This window comes from Lutjanus erythropterus, chromosome 4, assembly GCF_056507025.1.
Source record: "Lutjanus erythropterus isolate fLutEry1 chromosome 4, fLutEry1.hap2, whole genome shotgun sequence".
In the NCBI taxonomy this organism is placed as follows: Eukaryota; Metazoa; Chordata; class Actinopteri; order Lutjaniformes; family Lutjanidae; genus Lutjanus; species Lutjanus erythropterus.
In genome coordinates, this window is record NC_139320.1 from 41,411,720 (window position 1) to 41,425,217 (window position 13,498).

The window sequence follows — 13,498 nt, forward strand, 5'->3', positions numbered from 1 at the left end:
ACACAGATTTCCTTAAAAGCGGAACACAAAGCTGAAAGTTGTTGGTTTTCCACCCACTTTTATACTTACTATGTCCTGACATCATTCAAATAGACTCTTTAATGTCTTTATTTATTTTTAATTTCCATTTCCATTAATAAACTTGGATTTACTGAATAGAGACTAGTATTTAATTGTACAACAGAACTCTCTTAATATTAAATCTGGATTTACTCATTTTAAACCAAGTTTTATCAGAACTGAACTGAAAGTCTTGAAACCTACACCAGTTCCATCAGCAGGTTAATTCAAGTGTGAATGAAAAAAATACAAACCTGCAAAACAGAAGTGCACTTAATAAGGCTTTCGTAATTCTAAACAAATATTCTTTTGGAGCAACTTCAATTACAAAGTTATAGATTGATTACTACCAAGTACATTCTATATACTTAATTGAGGTCAAAACATATGTGGATACTGACAAAAGTGTTACCTGTATGAAAGTGTTTCTTTGTTTTTTTGTCTCTGAATTCTGTCAAGTTGCTACAGATAAGATAACTGCAGCTGCCTGCTTTGATAAGGCTGTGTACGTCTCAAATTCAATTAACAGGCAGACCTGGTGTAAAAGGCCGTTAGTGTTTTCCATGTTAGTGATCCAGGTGGAGCTGTAAAATCTACACCGACTACATACCTATTTGCAAACAATAATTCTGAGGGCACACAATGTGATGTAACACCTGTGTTAGTCAAATACAGTAATGTTAAAGCAATGGTAACTGATTGTCAGGCAGTCAAATGCAGTAGTGTGTATGGAGAGGGCATGCAGGATGGAGTCAAATCAGAAGGATGGGTACTTACCGACAGGGCGAGCTGGAGACACAACAATGGAGGAGTGGATACACAAAAGAAACAAAGTAAGACACGGACACATAAACATATAAAAACAAGAGGAGAGGAACAGAACAAACATAATAAAATAAGACAAAAAGAAATCAAAGTCAGAATGAATGACATGTTGTGTTGGGGCCAACATATTTCTGGCACAGGGTAAGCATGGCAGAGAGGATCCAGTAGCTTTTGTCCTCTGGACAGATTTATTGACAAGCTCAAAGTCTCCATTTCAAACCGGAGTGATAAAGGCAGTCTGATATGAGCGCCCCCTGGTGGTCAAAAATCTTCAATTGCATTCAAATTCATGCAGGGGCATAGACAAACGTACTACTGGACCTTCACTGTCTGCAATAATGAAATCTACAATTCTACGTGCTGATGGACAGAGCAGAAAAAAGAGAGGAAGAGGTAGATAGAGAGCATTTCAAAGACTAAGTGAAGACAACATGTGGAGAAACCCCACACTCCATCCAGAAGAGTCGGTGCGGGTTGTCGTTCCCCAGTGTTTCCTCTGTGTTGCATCCTCACCGTAAAGTGAAACACTAAGATGCTACTTCCACAAAAGGGTAAAAACAACCCGGACCTTATTTTACCTCCCTCTGGCCCCCTGTGTCGCTCTGAAGCGCTCCACAGGGACCTTAAACACTTGGGTTTAATGGGAAGAAGAGTGGTGAAAAGAGGGAAAATTATGGTTAGAATGTTTTTATTAACCTTGTAAACCCCAGGTGTGGGACTGGCGGTGTGCACCAGTAATCTGTGAAATGGCTTTGCTGACTGGGTGGTTACAGCATGGAGGGTAGCATGGCTAGCAGACCACCATGACGGGGGGGAAGGGCGGGTGGGTGAGTGTGTCGACGCCGCACTTGGAAATGTAAATAATTAAAGAGATTCATAGACTGTCTACATCTCTCTTTGCTGTGGGAGTCAGCATTCTGGGTTTCCATTTGTGTAAAGGGGACCCTACGGAGTAAACTGCCAATCTAAACCTCATTTTGGCGTACAAGTACAATAACCTCAGTGGGCCATGACGTCTCGAAGTGTTGTTTTGTGCTAGCTAATGTGAAAAAAAAAATAACAAAGGTAGAAGGCGTTTCTTACCTCTAACTGTGAGAGTGGCGGAAGCCTCCAGCTTGCCCACACGGTTTTCTGCCACGCAGGTGAACGTGCCCTCATCGTTTACGGAGGCCTTCTTCACTCTCAGCACATAGTCGTCCTTGTCATACTTGATCTCATACCTGTCAACAAAGACGTAATATCATGAGATTGAAGTTGCCTGTTCAGCATTAAACGCAAATATTATAAATTCAGATAAAACATTAACCCCGTGACAAATATGACACACGTCAGAATTTCACCCATGCCAAGTGGAGCTGCCTGACAGTAGCTGTGGAAAGTGTATTTCCTTTTTGGAGAGGTACAAAGAAGCACGTTCTGACAAATGGAGATGGCAAGGAAGAGGATCAATTATTCAACAATGACACACGGTACACAGAGAGGTGTGCGTTCAGTTGGAACCCTCAAAACTCTTTCAATATTCATGAGATGCTTCTCTGTGTGTGTGGATATGTTTAAACTAACTTCAGCTGTGTGTGTGTGTGTGTGTGTGTGTGTGTGTGTGTGTGTGTGTGTGTGTGTGCACATGCATGAATGTACAGTTATAATCAATCTACTGTTTAAAGAGCTACACATTCCTATTGTAAAGCAACTGACTAGTTTCAGTTCCACTGCAGCAGTCAAATGTTTGTGTTTATGAGTGTTTGCAGATGGTCCTATGTGTGCTTAGACCTGTATGAATTGTATGGCAGTTGACAGGGGAATGATGCCGGTCTGGTTTGTTGTTCCAGCCTTTAATTGAAGGGGGTGGCTGGCAGTGTGTACGTAGTGAGCTGGCGGGGGTGGAGGGGCTGTGTGATGGTGGTCTGTCAGCCTGACAACCTTCTGCTGTCCACAGTCTGTCACTCACAGACACCGAGAACAGAGTTGAGATGAGCGGATAAAGGGCCACTCTGTTCGAGCTCGACACCGTGTTTGCCTCTTTAAAGTCCCTGTGTACAATTTCTGTGTGATTACAGAATATTTCAAATAAAGGGTTTCAAAACTTTTTCAGCTCAAGACCTAAAAGATAAATATAATGTCTCCATGGGACCAAAATTTACATAATACATCATGAACTGCTGTAATATCTACATTTGTTTGTTCTAGTAGAAAGAAACTAGTTCTAGTTCTAGTAGTTTATAGTAGAAATGAAATACTTCTTACACAAAACTGCTCACAATAAGGTCTATGGATTATCTTGAGTAACCAGGTCATGATGTCCTGGAAAGAAATAGTAGTAGTGAATTTTTCAAATATATTTTTTGGTATTTTGAACAACGCAAACTGAGCTCTATTTAGTCCCATTATATTCAAGAGAAGGCAGACATCTCAAGGGTCAATATCACCAAAATTTAGCAACTAACAACAAAACAAACTAGATGGATAAAAAGCACTACACCACTTTATAACAGACTTGCTTACTGTCCACTGAAATGCCAGAGGGTTTTTAATTTGAAATACGGGATCTGTTGAGTCTGTATTAATAGTTTAATGCAGTAACTTTAACAGGGCAAACAGAAGTGGATAACAGTGAGATCCCATACTAAATACATTACTCTTTTTAGGGTTTGTAACATGCCTGTTCAGAACATGGTGGTTAGTGAGGCTTCATTTCTTGAAGAAGAAGAAATGTGGTATCCATTTTACAACCCAATAAAAAAGGGCCTATGACCTATTTTGGATTCCAACCCTGGGTTTTGGAAACACTGTTTGAAATTATTACTTTACATATACAAAGAGACAATCAAGGTTAAATTGGTGCACTCTATGTGCTGCTTTCTGCCTTTATATCTGTGTACTGCAGTCTTTTCTGAGACTTCCACTTGGAGACCCTAATGTCAGAATGTTTCAAACCCACACAGGGGCTTTAAAAGACAAGCCTGACGTTATATTATCCTTTTATTATAGCTCATGCCTCTGTTCCATAAAACTCCAAACTTGTAGTCCAACAACTATTAAAAACACATAAAAGAACCAAGAGCAGTGATGTCTGCCCAACACTGAGCTAACCCTCCAGAGATTAAAAATGCAGTCAGAGTTGTTTTAGAACAAACTACCCAGGCCATGTTCGCTGTAATGAAGAAATATGCCACCCAGTGCAAGAGCATGACTCTTTTATGTGTTTTTAATAGCTTTTGGATGACAATAGAGCTCTATGGCACAGAGGAATAAGCCATATTGGACTTTGCCTATATAGATGATACTTGTTAGAGGGATACATTAGGGATATTGTTAGTAGTTAATACTAGATAGTACAAAATACAAAGGTGGATAATATTCTGGGTAACGCATTGGACAATTAGATATGGCAGCAAACTATGGCTTACAGCAACAGTTTCTCATGTGACTTTAGAGTATCAGTAAGCCTCGCAGTGGGAGAGACCCCTCTACTCGACCATCAGGTGTACTTATGGCTGCTTGCCACTGGCAGCTGCAAAACTAATCTGTCCTGTCTATCCATGTCTTATTTTTTTCACCTGCTGTTATGACATTTCCTGAGCAAGCATTCAAAGGCAGCTTTATTGAAGCACATTCCTCAATTTTGACTGCCAGTTCCTCCTCTCCACACAGGTACTTAAGAAGCCATAATGATTATTTGACTGAGTCATGACTGAATGCTTTGTTCTAGTGAGAGGGGATGTACAGTTCAGGTAATAGTCGGGGACGTGAATAAAGCTTTTATTGTTGAAACTGAGTGAGTGGCATGCAAAGGAATGAGACAGCACCTTTTGGGACGAGCCTGTTGTCAGATGAAAAATAAACAAGCTAATAGAAAGAGATTCTTCCCATACGCTGCCCTCCAGCTATGATGGGTACCTCAACATGAACAACATGAAGAAGAGTTGGAGACGAACAAAAGAGTGGCGGGGACAAGTCAGGGCTTAGGGAAAATATCATGACTCCCTAACAAACTATGATGAAAACAAGAAGATTTTCCCAGTAGTCCCAATCAACCTACAATAGCCAACCCAGTGTCAACATATCTGATATTTCATTTAAGAAGTTGGTTGCTACACCCCAGTTTCTGCTACATTTGTCTGATTTATTTCATCCAGTGTAGCTTTCCTGGTTTTTCACTCCAGTCTCAAGGGTTACATTTTTCAATAGATCCAGAAGCAGCACACAGATTATTTACAGAGTTAGTCAGATTCTTTACATTATTATTATTATTATTATTATTATTATTGTGAAAACAAGACGGAAAGTTTACAACCATGATAGCAGAGGGTTTACTGTACAACATGCTCTGAATTAAATGCTAACATCAGTATGCTAACATCTGCCGTGGTCACTGCTTAGCATTTTAGCATGTTGCTAATTAGCACGAAACGCTAAAGTATTCAGTAATAAAGGTAGCTAACAAAATTTACTTAAATGTTAGCTGTTGAGCAGATTATTACAAAACATTACAATACAATAGGTTTTCAGAATTTTTTGAACGGCACAGTGTGGCTCTCACATCGATTTTGCTTGGGACTTGGGAATGAAACTCAACAATCAACTATCTTTCTCCAGAATTGCTTACTCCACCTCAAAGTGAGCTACAGATATTGCGATCACTCATAATATCATAGTTTGAGTGCTCGTACAGGTTCCCACAGCCTGACATCTGAGTGGCCGAGCCCTTGCCATGTGTATAACCTACGTATGCACCTACTAGACAACATGCTTATTGTTCTCGGTCCGTCTCCATCAATCTCTCAAAACAGGACCTCGGGCTGGTCCATGACTTATTAGTGGGAAACATGAACCCAATCAATCTGTAATCAACTTCCTATATGAAATCAGCCTAGATGACAAGATGAGTGGAAATATTCAGGGATAAGAGGTAGTTGTGGCCACACACACATGTAAGTACACACAGAAAAGGAACAGTAGCTCTTTATTGAGACGGGATTGGGGTAGAGCTCTGTTCTCTATTAGAGGAGGAATGTAATTGCACATGTAGAAGTGCTGTGGAAAGGATAGGAGAGCCAAGCTCACCCCGCTGGACCCGCCGCCCTTTTTCGGCTAGAAAAGGCACACTCTACACACACACAAAGGCACACACTCACACAGAGAACAAAGTATACAATCATCCAACACATATCCACACATGTGCAGAGTCATTTGTTCGTGCGGGGAGATGAGGAGTGATGGGAATGTAAGCAAATGCCAAGACAAAGCAGCATTTTTCTGGGTTGTCAACTTGATGTGTTTGCTGCACGGAGAAGGCTGTGCAAAGATGAAAACTTTATTGGACACACTTTAAAAGCATTACATTTCAAAATCCTCTGTATCATCTCAGAGGATTTGCCTTTAAACTGTCTGTCAGGAACACACTCACCCGTGTTCCACCCCCAGACTTGTGCCAATTCGCTCACATTAAGAGAATCTTATCTCTCGGTTGTATGGCCGACTGAATGTGTGTACAGTTATCCACAAAATGACTCAACTTGAGGGGATCTTATCTGCCTCCCCTCTGTGTGTACATATGAATGGGGCCGATGGTAGGCAGAAGGGTTGTATGCCAACTCTGAGCACATGAGTCAGACTCAAGATACACCAGAGGGCTAATTCCAGCCTGCTCTCTGGCCTGACTGCTCTGACACAAAGTCCCCTCTCTGCTCCATTTCATTCTGACACTCTGATCCAGTTTCACACCATCTGACTGCTACTTTACCTCATCCTGATCAAAAGAGCTGGAGTCTACCTGTCCAGGCCTTGTCACCCATGAGAGGGAATCAATTAACCGCTATCACTTCTTATCTTCCTCCTGTATTGGGCCCTCAGCCAAGCTCCTCTCCTTCTTGGAACCTCGCAGACCTTAGCAGGGTCAGGACTGCTTCCCGTCAGTCCGACTGACATTCATCACCTTATCCCGCATTAATCAAAGATCAGTTTGGCAAGATTTCAACCCTTATGGTTAGCCTGGGGGTTTGCGAGAAGCAAATTGATCCTAAATTTGCCTTTAAAAGAGCTGCTTCTCCTCAGTGCCACAGAGATGGTGGCAGCAGTGCAGTCTTTACTTAGTGGAAATGGTTTGGAGCAGTTGCCACGGTTCTACTGGAAAACTGTTCCAGATAGAGAAAGAGAAACAGTTTAAGTACAGCTCATTGACCAATGTTTGGAAGCCACTCTTTCTCTTTCTCTATTTGCGTACATGTGTCTACAAAGACCAAAGGATGCACAAACTAGGGCTGACACCTTCTGGTCGGTCGGTTGATTTACTCTTTTTCAAACAAGTTCTCAATGGTTGGACGACTGCTGCTGTTACTTTCAGAAACAGAAAAGTGCTTCTTGGTCCATTATTTTCAGGATGATATGCAATTCTGATCTATTTTATCTCTGAGTGAAAGGCTGTTTACTGCAGAAAGTGCAACATCAGCCCCTGGCCTCAGAGGATAGAGGAGCTGAGTGGATAAAAAGTTTCTTTTAATGACAACATGCAAGTGGATTTTACTCCACTGGACAGCTTTATCAAAGAGGGCCAGTAAATTAACGGTTCAGGCTCAATGATGGATCAATTACATTACAGGCAGTCTGTCATGCGACTTCAACCTTGAAAGCTGTGAGTCTTGCTGTGTTTTAAGCTGTTTTAGTGTTTATTTTGTAGGCTGCCCTGTTGAACTTGACTTTAGCATGCTGCATAGATAACACAGATACTCCCACAGGCTGGGCAATGTTGAACTAATGTTTTAATATTGAGGGAAAGTCAGTAGAAACCATGTGAAGCTTAAGTCTCATTTGAAGCAAACTAAGCAACAGGAGCAGTAGGTCAGATGCCGGTAACTGTTTCATGTTGGTTTTTTTGTGGAGGTTTATATTGCAGCACTACTTTAGCTCAGTTAGCGTTAGCTCTGTTGCCACACAGAAGCTGGTTCTGTTCTATAATCCTCACTGGTGTGTGGACATGTCTGTTTGTGTTGCTGCTGTATGTAAATTAAATAGATAGAAATGCCCTGAAGCTCACAAGTGGAAAAGAAATAGTCAAATTGCATTTGTTCATTTGTTTTGTCAGCATTATGTAACTTTGATTACCACTCATTTAGGCTACCAGCTAGAGCGGGGAGGCCTATTTAGTTTATCTAGAGATAAGGTACAGATTTTTTCTCCCCATCGACCAAATGATTGGTTGAAGACTTGGTAAATTTTCAGTTGACCAAGATTTTCTTCAAATGACGCAAACGCCAAACCAAACTGAGAAAGTCGGTTATTATTCATGAACTAAAAAGCAGTGATACATAATGAATGATCAGCTGCACATCGGCCTAATTTATGCAAAACCGTATTTTCTATATTCTGAATTATAAACAGCGAATTACTATTTTATTCACTGCACGTTGTTGTTGACACAATCAGTGTCAATAAACCTGAAAGATAAAATATACTCCTGATCATCCCGCTGCTGTTCCTCTCACCAGCTCCCTCATAAATACCAGATGTATCCACTTATATATCAGGGGAAGTAATGGAGACAGGAACCATAGCCTCCTGTATTTTTATTCTGCTGAGTTGCGGAGGTGAGAAATCACTGAAACTGGATGGTCAGCATAACACAGGCGCTCCTGTCACACTAGCTTTAACAGCTTTCTCAAATAGAATGACCCACACACCTCTATCATACACCAACCCACACCCGTGCACACACACACACACACACACACACACACACACACACATACACACACACACACACACACCGCAGAGGGATCGAGTCAGAAAGAAAGGCTTTTCTGCTGAATGTTGCAGGGGCTGTGCTGTGGAGGTCAACGGGGACAGGGGGGCCTGAATACAGATGGACTGCAAGACCAAAGGGGCTCTGATAAGGCACAGGAGAGGGCACAGGGGTCCAGAGCAAATGAGGAGGGAGAAGGAAACCAAAGGAGGGGAAGACGTGGGCCACACACTGAGCTGGTAGGCAGAGGGAGATAACACACACTGCCCAAGTCTTTTCACTGGGATTCAGACACTATGGCAGAAACTCTTCCATTTGGAGATACAAAGCTCTCTGATGTGTGAGCTGCCATTGTGTGCTTTCCCTCAGATTCTGCAGAGATGCTTGACAGACGGATATTAATCTGATACTGATATTAATCCAAATGAAGACGACACTCTTGCAAATGATGAATGGGCCTGTTTATGCATTTCCAAATGTGGAAGAAGTAAATTTAGTCACATTATGGATGGGCTTTGCAGAAACTTATGGTACTACCCCTTAAAATAAACTCTGAGTTTTTGGTACCATTTTACAATAAGACTTCCCTTATAAATGATGAGGATTAATGAGGATGTATAAATGAAAATTGTGTTCAACCACAGGTTAAATATTAAGTAGGATTTCAAGGTACAGTTGTTTCACATTGCTCCTTTAAATTCTATTAATTTATTAACAAATATGTGATGAAGCTGAGAGGTATAAATGTTGCTTAACAGTACAGATAAATGTATGCTCACTCTTTGACACGGTTGCCCTTTTTAAAAAAACAGCTTAATGGTTTATAAAGTGTTTATAACCTATTAATAAGTTAATTATAAACCATTTCTAAATTTTCTGGTCACATTGTGAAGTGGTGCTGAGTTTCCACAGTATTTTCAGCTGCCACAATCCAGCTGCTTGATGACACATGCCACAGATTTTCCCTGGGGAAGACACTACTCTACCATCTGAATCTAATCTTATGTATATTGGCAAAAAGAATGAGCCCCATTTGAACCAGATTTATTTCTCTAGGGGAGGTTGGGTGATTTTAATATTACATGTGCTGGTCAGTGATTTTAATCCCGCCCGGAGCGCATACATGTGATTTTTTCTCTTCCTGCCCTGGTAATAATTAAAGCCCCAACTAACTGCTGTTTTTCAAGCGCGCTTATTGGTCCTTTCATTATTTAAGTCCCTTCCTGTGAGAGACCTTTTATTTCAGACTTTCATTAGCTCGGCACACACTTTTGAGTTCTGTGTGACAATGTAAGAAGTAGAACCGTTTTTTTTTTTTTTTTCTCTGACCTGATAGTCCTACTTGGGAGCCTAGAAGATGAAGGAAAAAAAGAAAAGAAAGAAAAGCCATTAGAAGAATAAGACCCCGCAAGCTCAACAAATGGCCTGATCTAATTCCAGCTACAGGTAATTATTCTGTCTTGGCTGTTCCTTCTTCCTATAAGTAATTTTATGGGGTGGACTACATGTATTTAACACTATCACCTCACAGACTCTCCTTACTGTAAATTTAAAAAAGAGTTCAGAAAGAACAATCTGATAATCCTTAAATTAATAACAATATTAGGGCTGCAGCTAGCAATTATTTACATTGTGGATTACTCTGTCAATCATTTTTTTGCTAAACTGATTTTTTTTTTGATCTATAAAATGCCAGAATATGGTGAAAAATGTTGATCAGTGTTTCCCAAACCCCAAGATGACATGCTCAAATGTCGAATAATCAATTTAATTTAATAGTCAACACTATAAAAAAGATGAGATATTTGCATCTTAAATAATCAGGTCTTGTAGTTTGGTGTATTGTAAAATACAGTACAGAAGGATGGGATTGCCAGAACCTAATGGAGTTAAGTGAAATTTAGCTACCTTCAAATAAGACTGAAGATCAAATACTGAGTCACTGTGCTTTCCGTAAGTCCCTGCTTATTGGACCAAATGGTTACATTACTGTAATACAACTAAACCCAGTTAGAGGATGAGAAAGGTCTATGTTTCGAAACAGAATGACTTCTGAAATTCTCTCAATAAAAACTATTAACTGCAAAAAAAAAATCCATGCAAATCTCCTCTTAAAACCCAAAGAAAATATCTTAATTCCTATCATAATGAATGCACCTGTAGTAATAATGCACCTGTTGTTCCTTGACATTTTCAGCTATTAACTCTGACAGGTGCCAGACTATAATTTGAATGGTTTCACTGGAATCTGTCTTGGGATTTCTCGTCATAATGTGTACTGTAAAGTATGGATTGACCTATTTTATCATTTTGCAATACTGAAGCCTATTGGCAAGCATTTCTAAAGTAGATAAGCTTGTTTGCTGCTTTTAATTTAGTTTTTACAAACAGCAAAACGCCCACACGGAGGTAAAAGAGCAGCACCATTGTCTCTGTCCTCTAATTGAAACCATTCTTGTGCTGTCTCTATCTGCTCTCCTGTCTCACTGAGACTGAAGCCAGTGCCATCCTGGCGTGCTTTATGTCTCTGTGCCAGTGTATGCAAGTGTTTGCCTGGGAGGCTGCTGGAGTCACTGAGCATATTAAAGACCTGTTTACTCAGCTGAGGCTCCATTTCCCTTCTTCCTAGTATAAAAAGTTGCACACACACAAACAAAAGACAGCGGCATGCACGATGCGCGTAAAGAAACCAGCAAAGACAAGTTAAAACTATTTGATGGTAAAGAAAGAGCGACCCCACTAAGTCGCTCTATTTCTACAGCTTATCATAATAATAAGGACAGTGTAACCTTTTCGGATCAAGAGCGAACAAAGACCCCTCCCCACTGAATACAGAAGTGCTTGATCTTTTATTCCTATGGCGAAGACCACCACTCATACTGCTACAGATGCCCACGGTGTGACGAAACAATGGCTGTGCTACAGTAGCTGTTTTTATCCCTTCTTCTTCAGAGCACTTGCCAGTTATCAGACTAGAAGCTATTCTTTCGTGGGATTTTAAACAATTCTTCTGTCAGTCAGAGAGAAGCCTTGTTTGATGTTTATTAAGTGAGGATAAGCAGCGTAAAAAGCAGGAACAGTTTGTCACTTAACAATACGAGGAGTCTTCTTTTTGGCACGCAACAAAGGCAGCAGAAAATGTCAGAATTAGAATATCTCAGTCTTCATGCTTGCTTTCTGCTTCAAAGCTAAACAGGAGAATTAAATATATTGAGGGACACAGAAGCTCTCACAGTGTAATTAGAAATACTGCAATATTTATTGCTTATTAATTTTGGCAATGTCTTTTTTCTTGTGTTCAGTTCTTTTTTCCACATCCAAATAAGGCCGGACTTCAAAGAGACGATACAGTTAGCAAGGCACATGACACTCATCCTACTCCGTTATAAATCTGTTAATTAGTGTACAAAATGAACTCGTTTCCAGAGCCAACTCCCTATCAAAGACATGAGTGAAATACTTTTATGTGTTTGCTTTGGCACGGCGCTCAAGTCCAACTGCCCAGTGAACCAAATCCTTATCAGACACAAACAACCCGCCCACGCTCGGCTCTACAGCTAGCCTTGAGAGATGTCAGGTCCACTGAGTGTATGTTTTATGAGGTGATCCAAGCAGTGTGCGACTGACTTTCTGGCTGGAGACAGAACGCTGGTCTCTTTGAAGTCCACTCCTGACTATGACACCGCTGTTGACTCTGAGTACAGTGAGTCACAGAGAAGCAACAGGCCAACTCACATGAACCAATAAGAGCAGTATCACTACATCATTAGTGGCTTTTTACAGAAAGTGAGACAGACTGAAGCTGGCATTGGTGCTGCAGCATTTCTTGGTAAATTACAGTGCCTGCTTAGGCTTATATTTTTATCTAAGGATGCCTTAGGAAAAAATGAGTTGCATAAAATCAGCATAAGAATTTCCTTAGGATGTTGTAAGGGAAAACCCTTTACTTTACTTACAGATCTAACATGTAACATTTCTGCTGTAAAATGCCTAAATGCTGAGCTGTGAGTTGCGTACTTAGCTTATCCCTCGTGTTTCAAAAAATGTTAAAATGAGGAAAGATCCATAATTTATTCAAGGTAATGTGTGTTGCTAGCTGGTTGCTTGGAAAACACGGGATATGTCAGATATGTCTGCGAGTGAGGAAGGACGTTTATGACTTAACATGATTTTAATATTACCTCATCCATGAACATGTTTTCTGCCTGAGCCATATCAGATAGATTTTCATCAGCTATGATGGTTGTTTAACAGTGAAGATAACAACTCTCATTATCCTGTGCTACTTCACAATGTAATCAAACGACATCTGTTGTTATTGTTTTAATGTAAAAAAGACCCCGAGCAACAGAACTCACATATTGCACGGTTACATGTTCCCTTATGCATTGCGGGAAGGAAAGAAGTGACCGTTTCCCCTAGATCATTTTAAGGGACCCATAACTATCCATTAAAAGTGAAATAATTTGCGGAACATAAGACAATGGCTGAAGAGGAGGAGGAGATACCAACAGACATTTTTCAGGACAGGAAAAATCCATGTGGACGATGTGGAACATGTTCGAGAGTTTAGATTTGATGTCAGCACTATCTGTTTCATGTCTAATTTAATCTTATCTTAACATTAGGTATATTGTTTTACTGAAACTCAACAGTTTTTGTCGACTCCAGACGGTGTTTGGCTTCTACTTTCTTGCTGTCACAGTAATATTACAGTAACTGTTACTTCATCTACAGTTCGTTTCACAGCCGACTTCTCACATAGATTTTGTCAGTTGTTTCTTACCATATCTTTTGCTTGCATGTATTTGTTATGGCTGGGTTAAATTTTCTTTCATTTTGTGTTCTCTTGGTTGTCCATTTTGAAAAAGCTAG

At 40.4% G+C, this 13,498-nt stretch overlaps 1 protein-coding gene across 7 annotated transcripts in view; it reads right to left on the reverse strand.

Moving 5' to 3' along the window:
• The window catches only part of robo2 (roundabout, axon guidance receptor, homolog 2 (Drosophila)), a 342,170-nt gene that overhangs the window by 64,375 nt on the left and 264,297 nt on the right, over window positions 1-13,498 (reverse strand). For all 7 annotated transcript variants that reach the window (XM_084718008.1, XM_084718004.1, XM_084718001.1 and 4 more), the window contains exon 6: window positions 1,969-2,105. In XM_084718008.1, coding sequence (XP_084574134.1) covers window positions 1,969-2,105 — 137 coding nt within the window. The remainder of the gene's footprint in view (window positions 1-1,968; window positions 2,106-13,498) is intronic.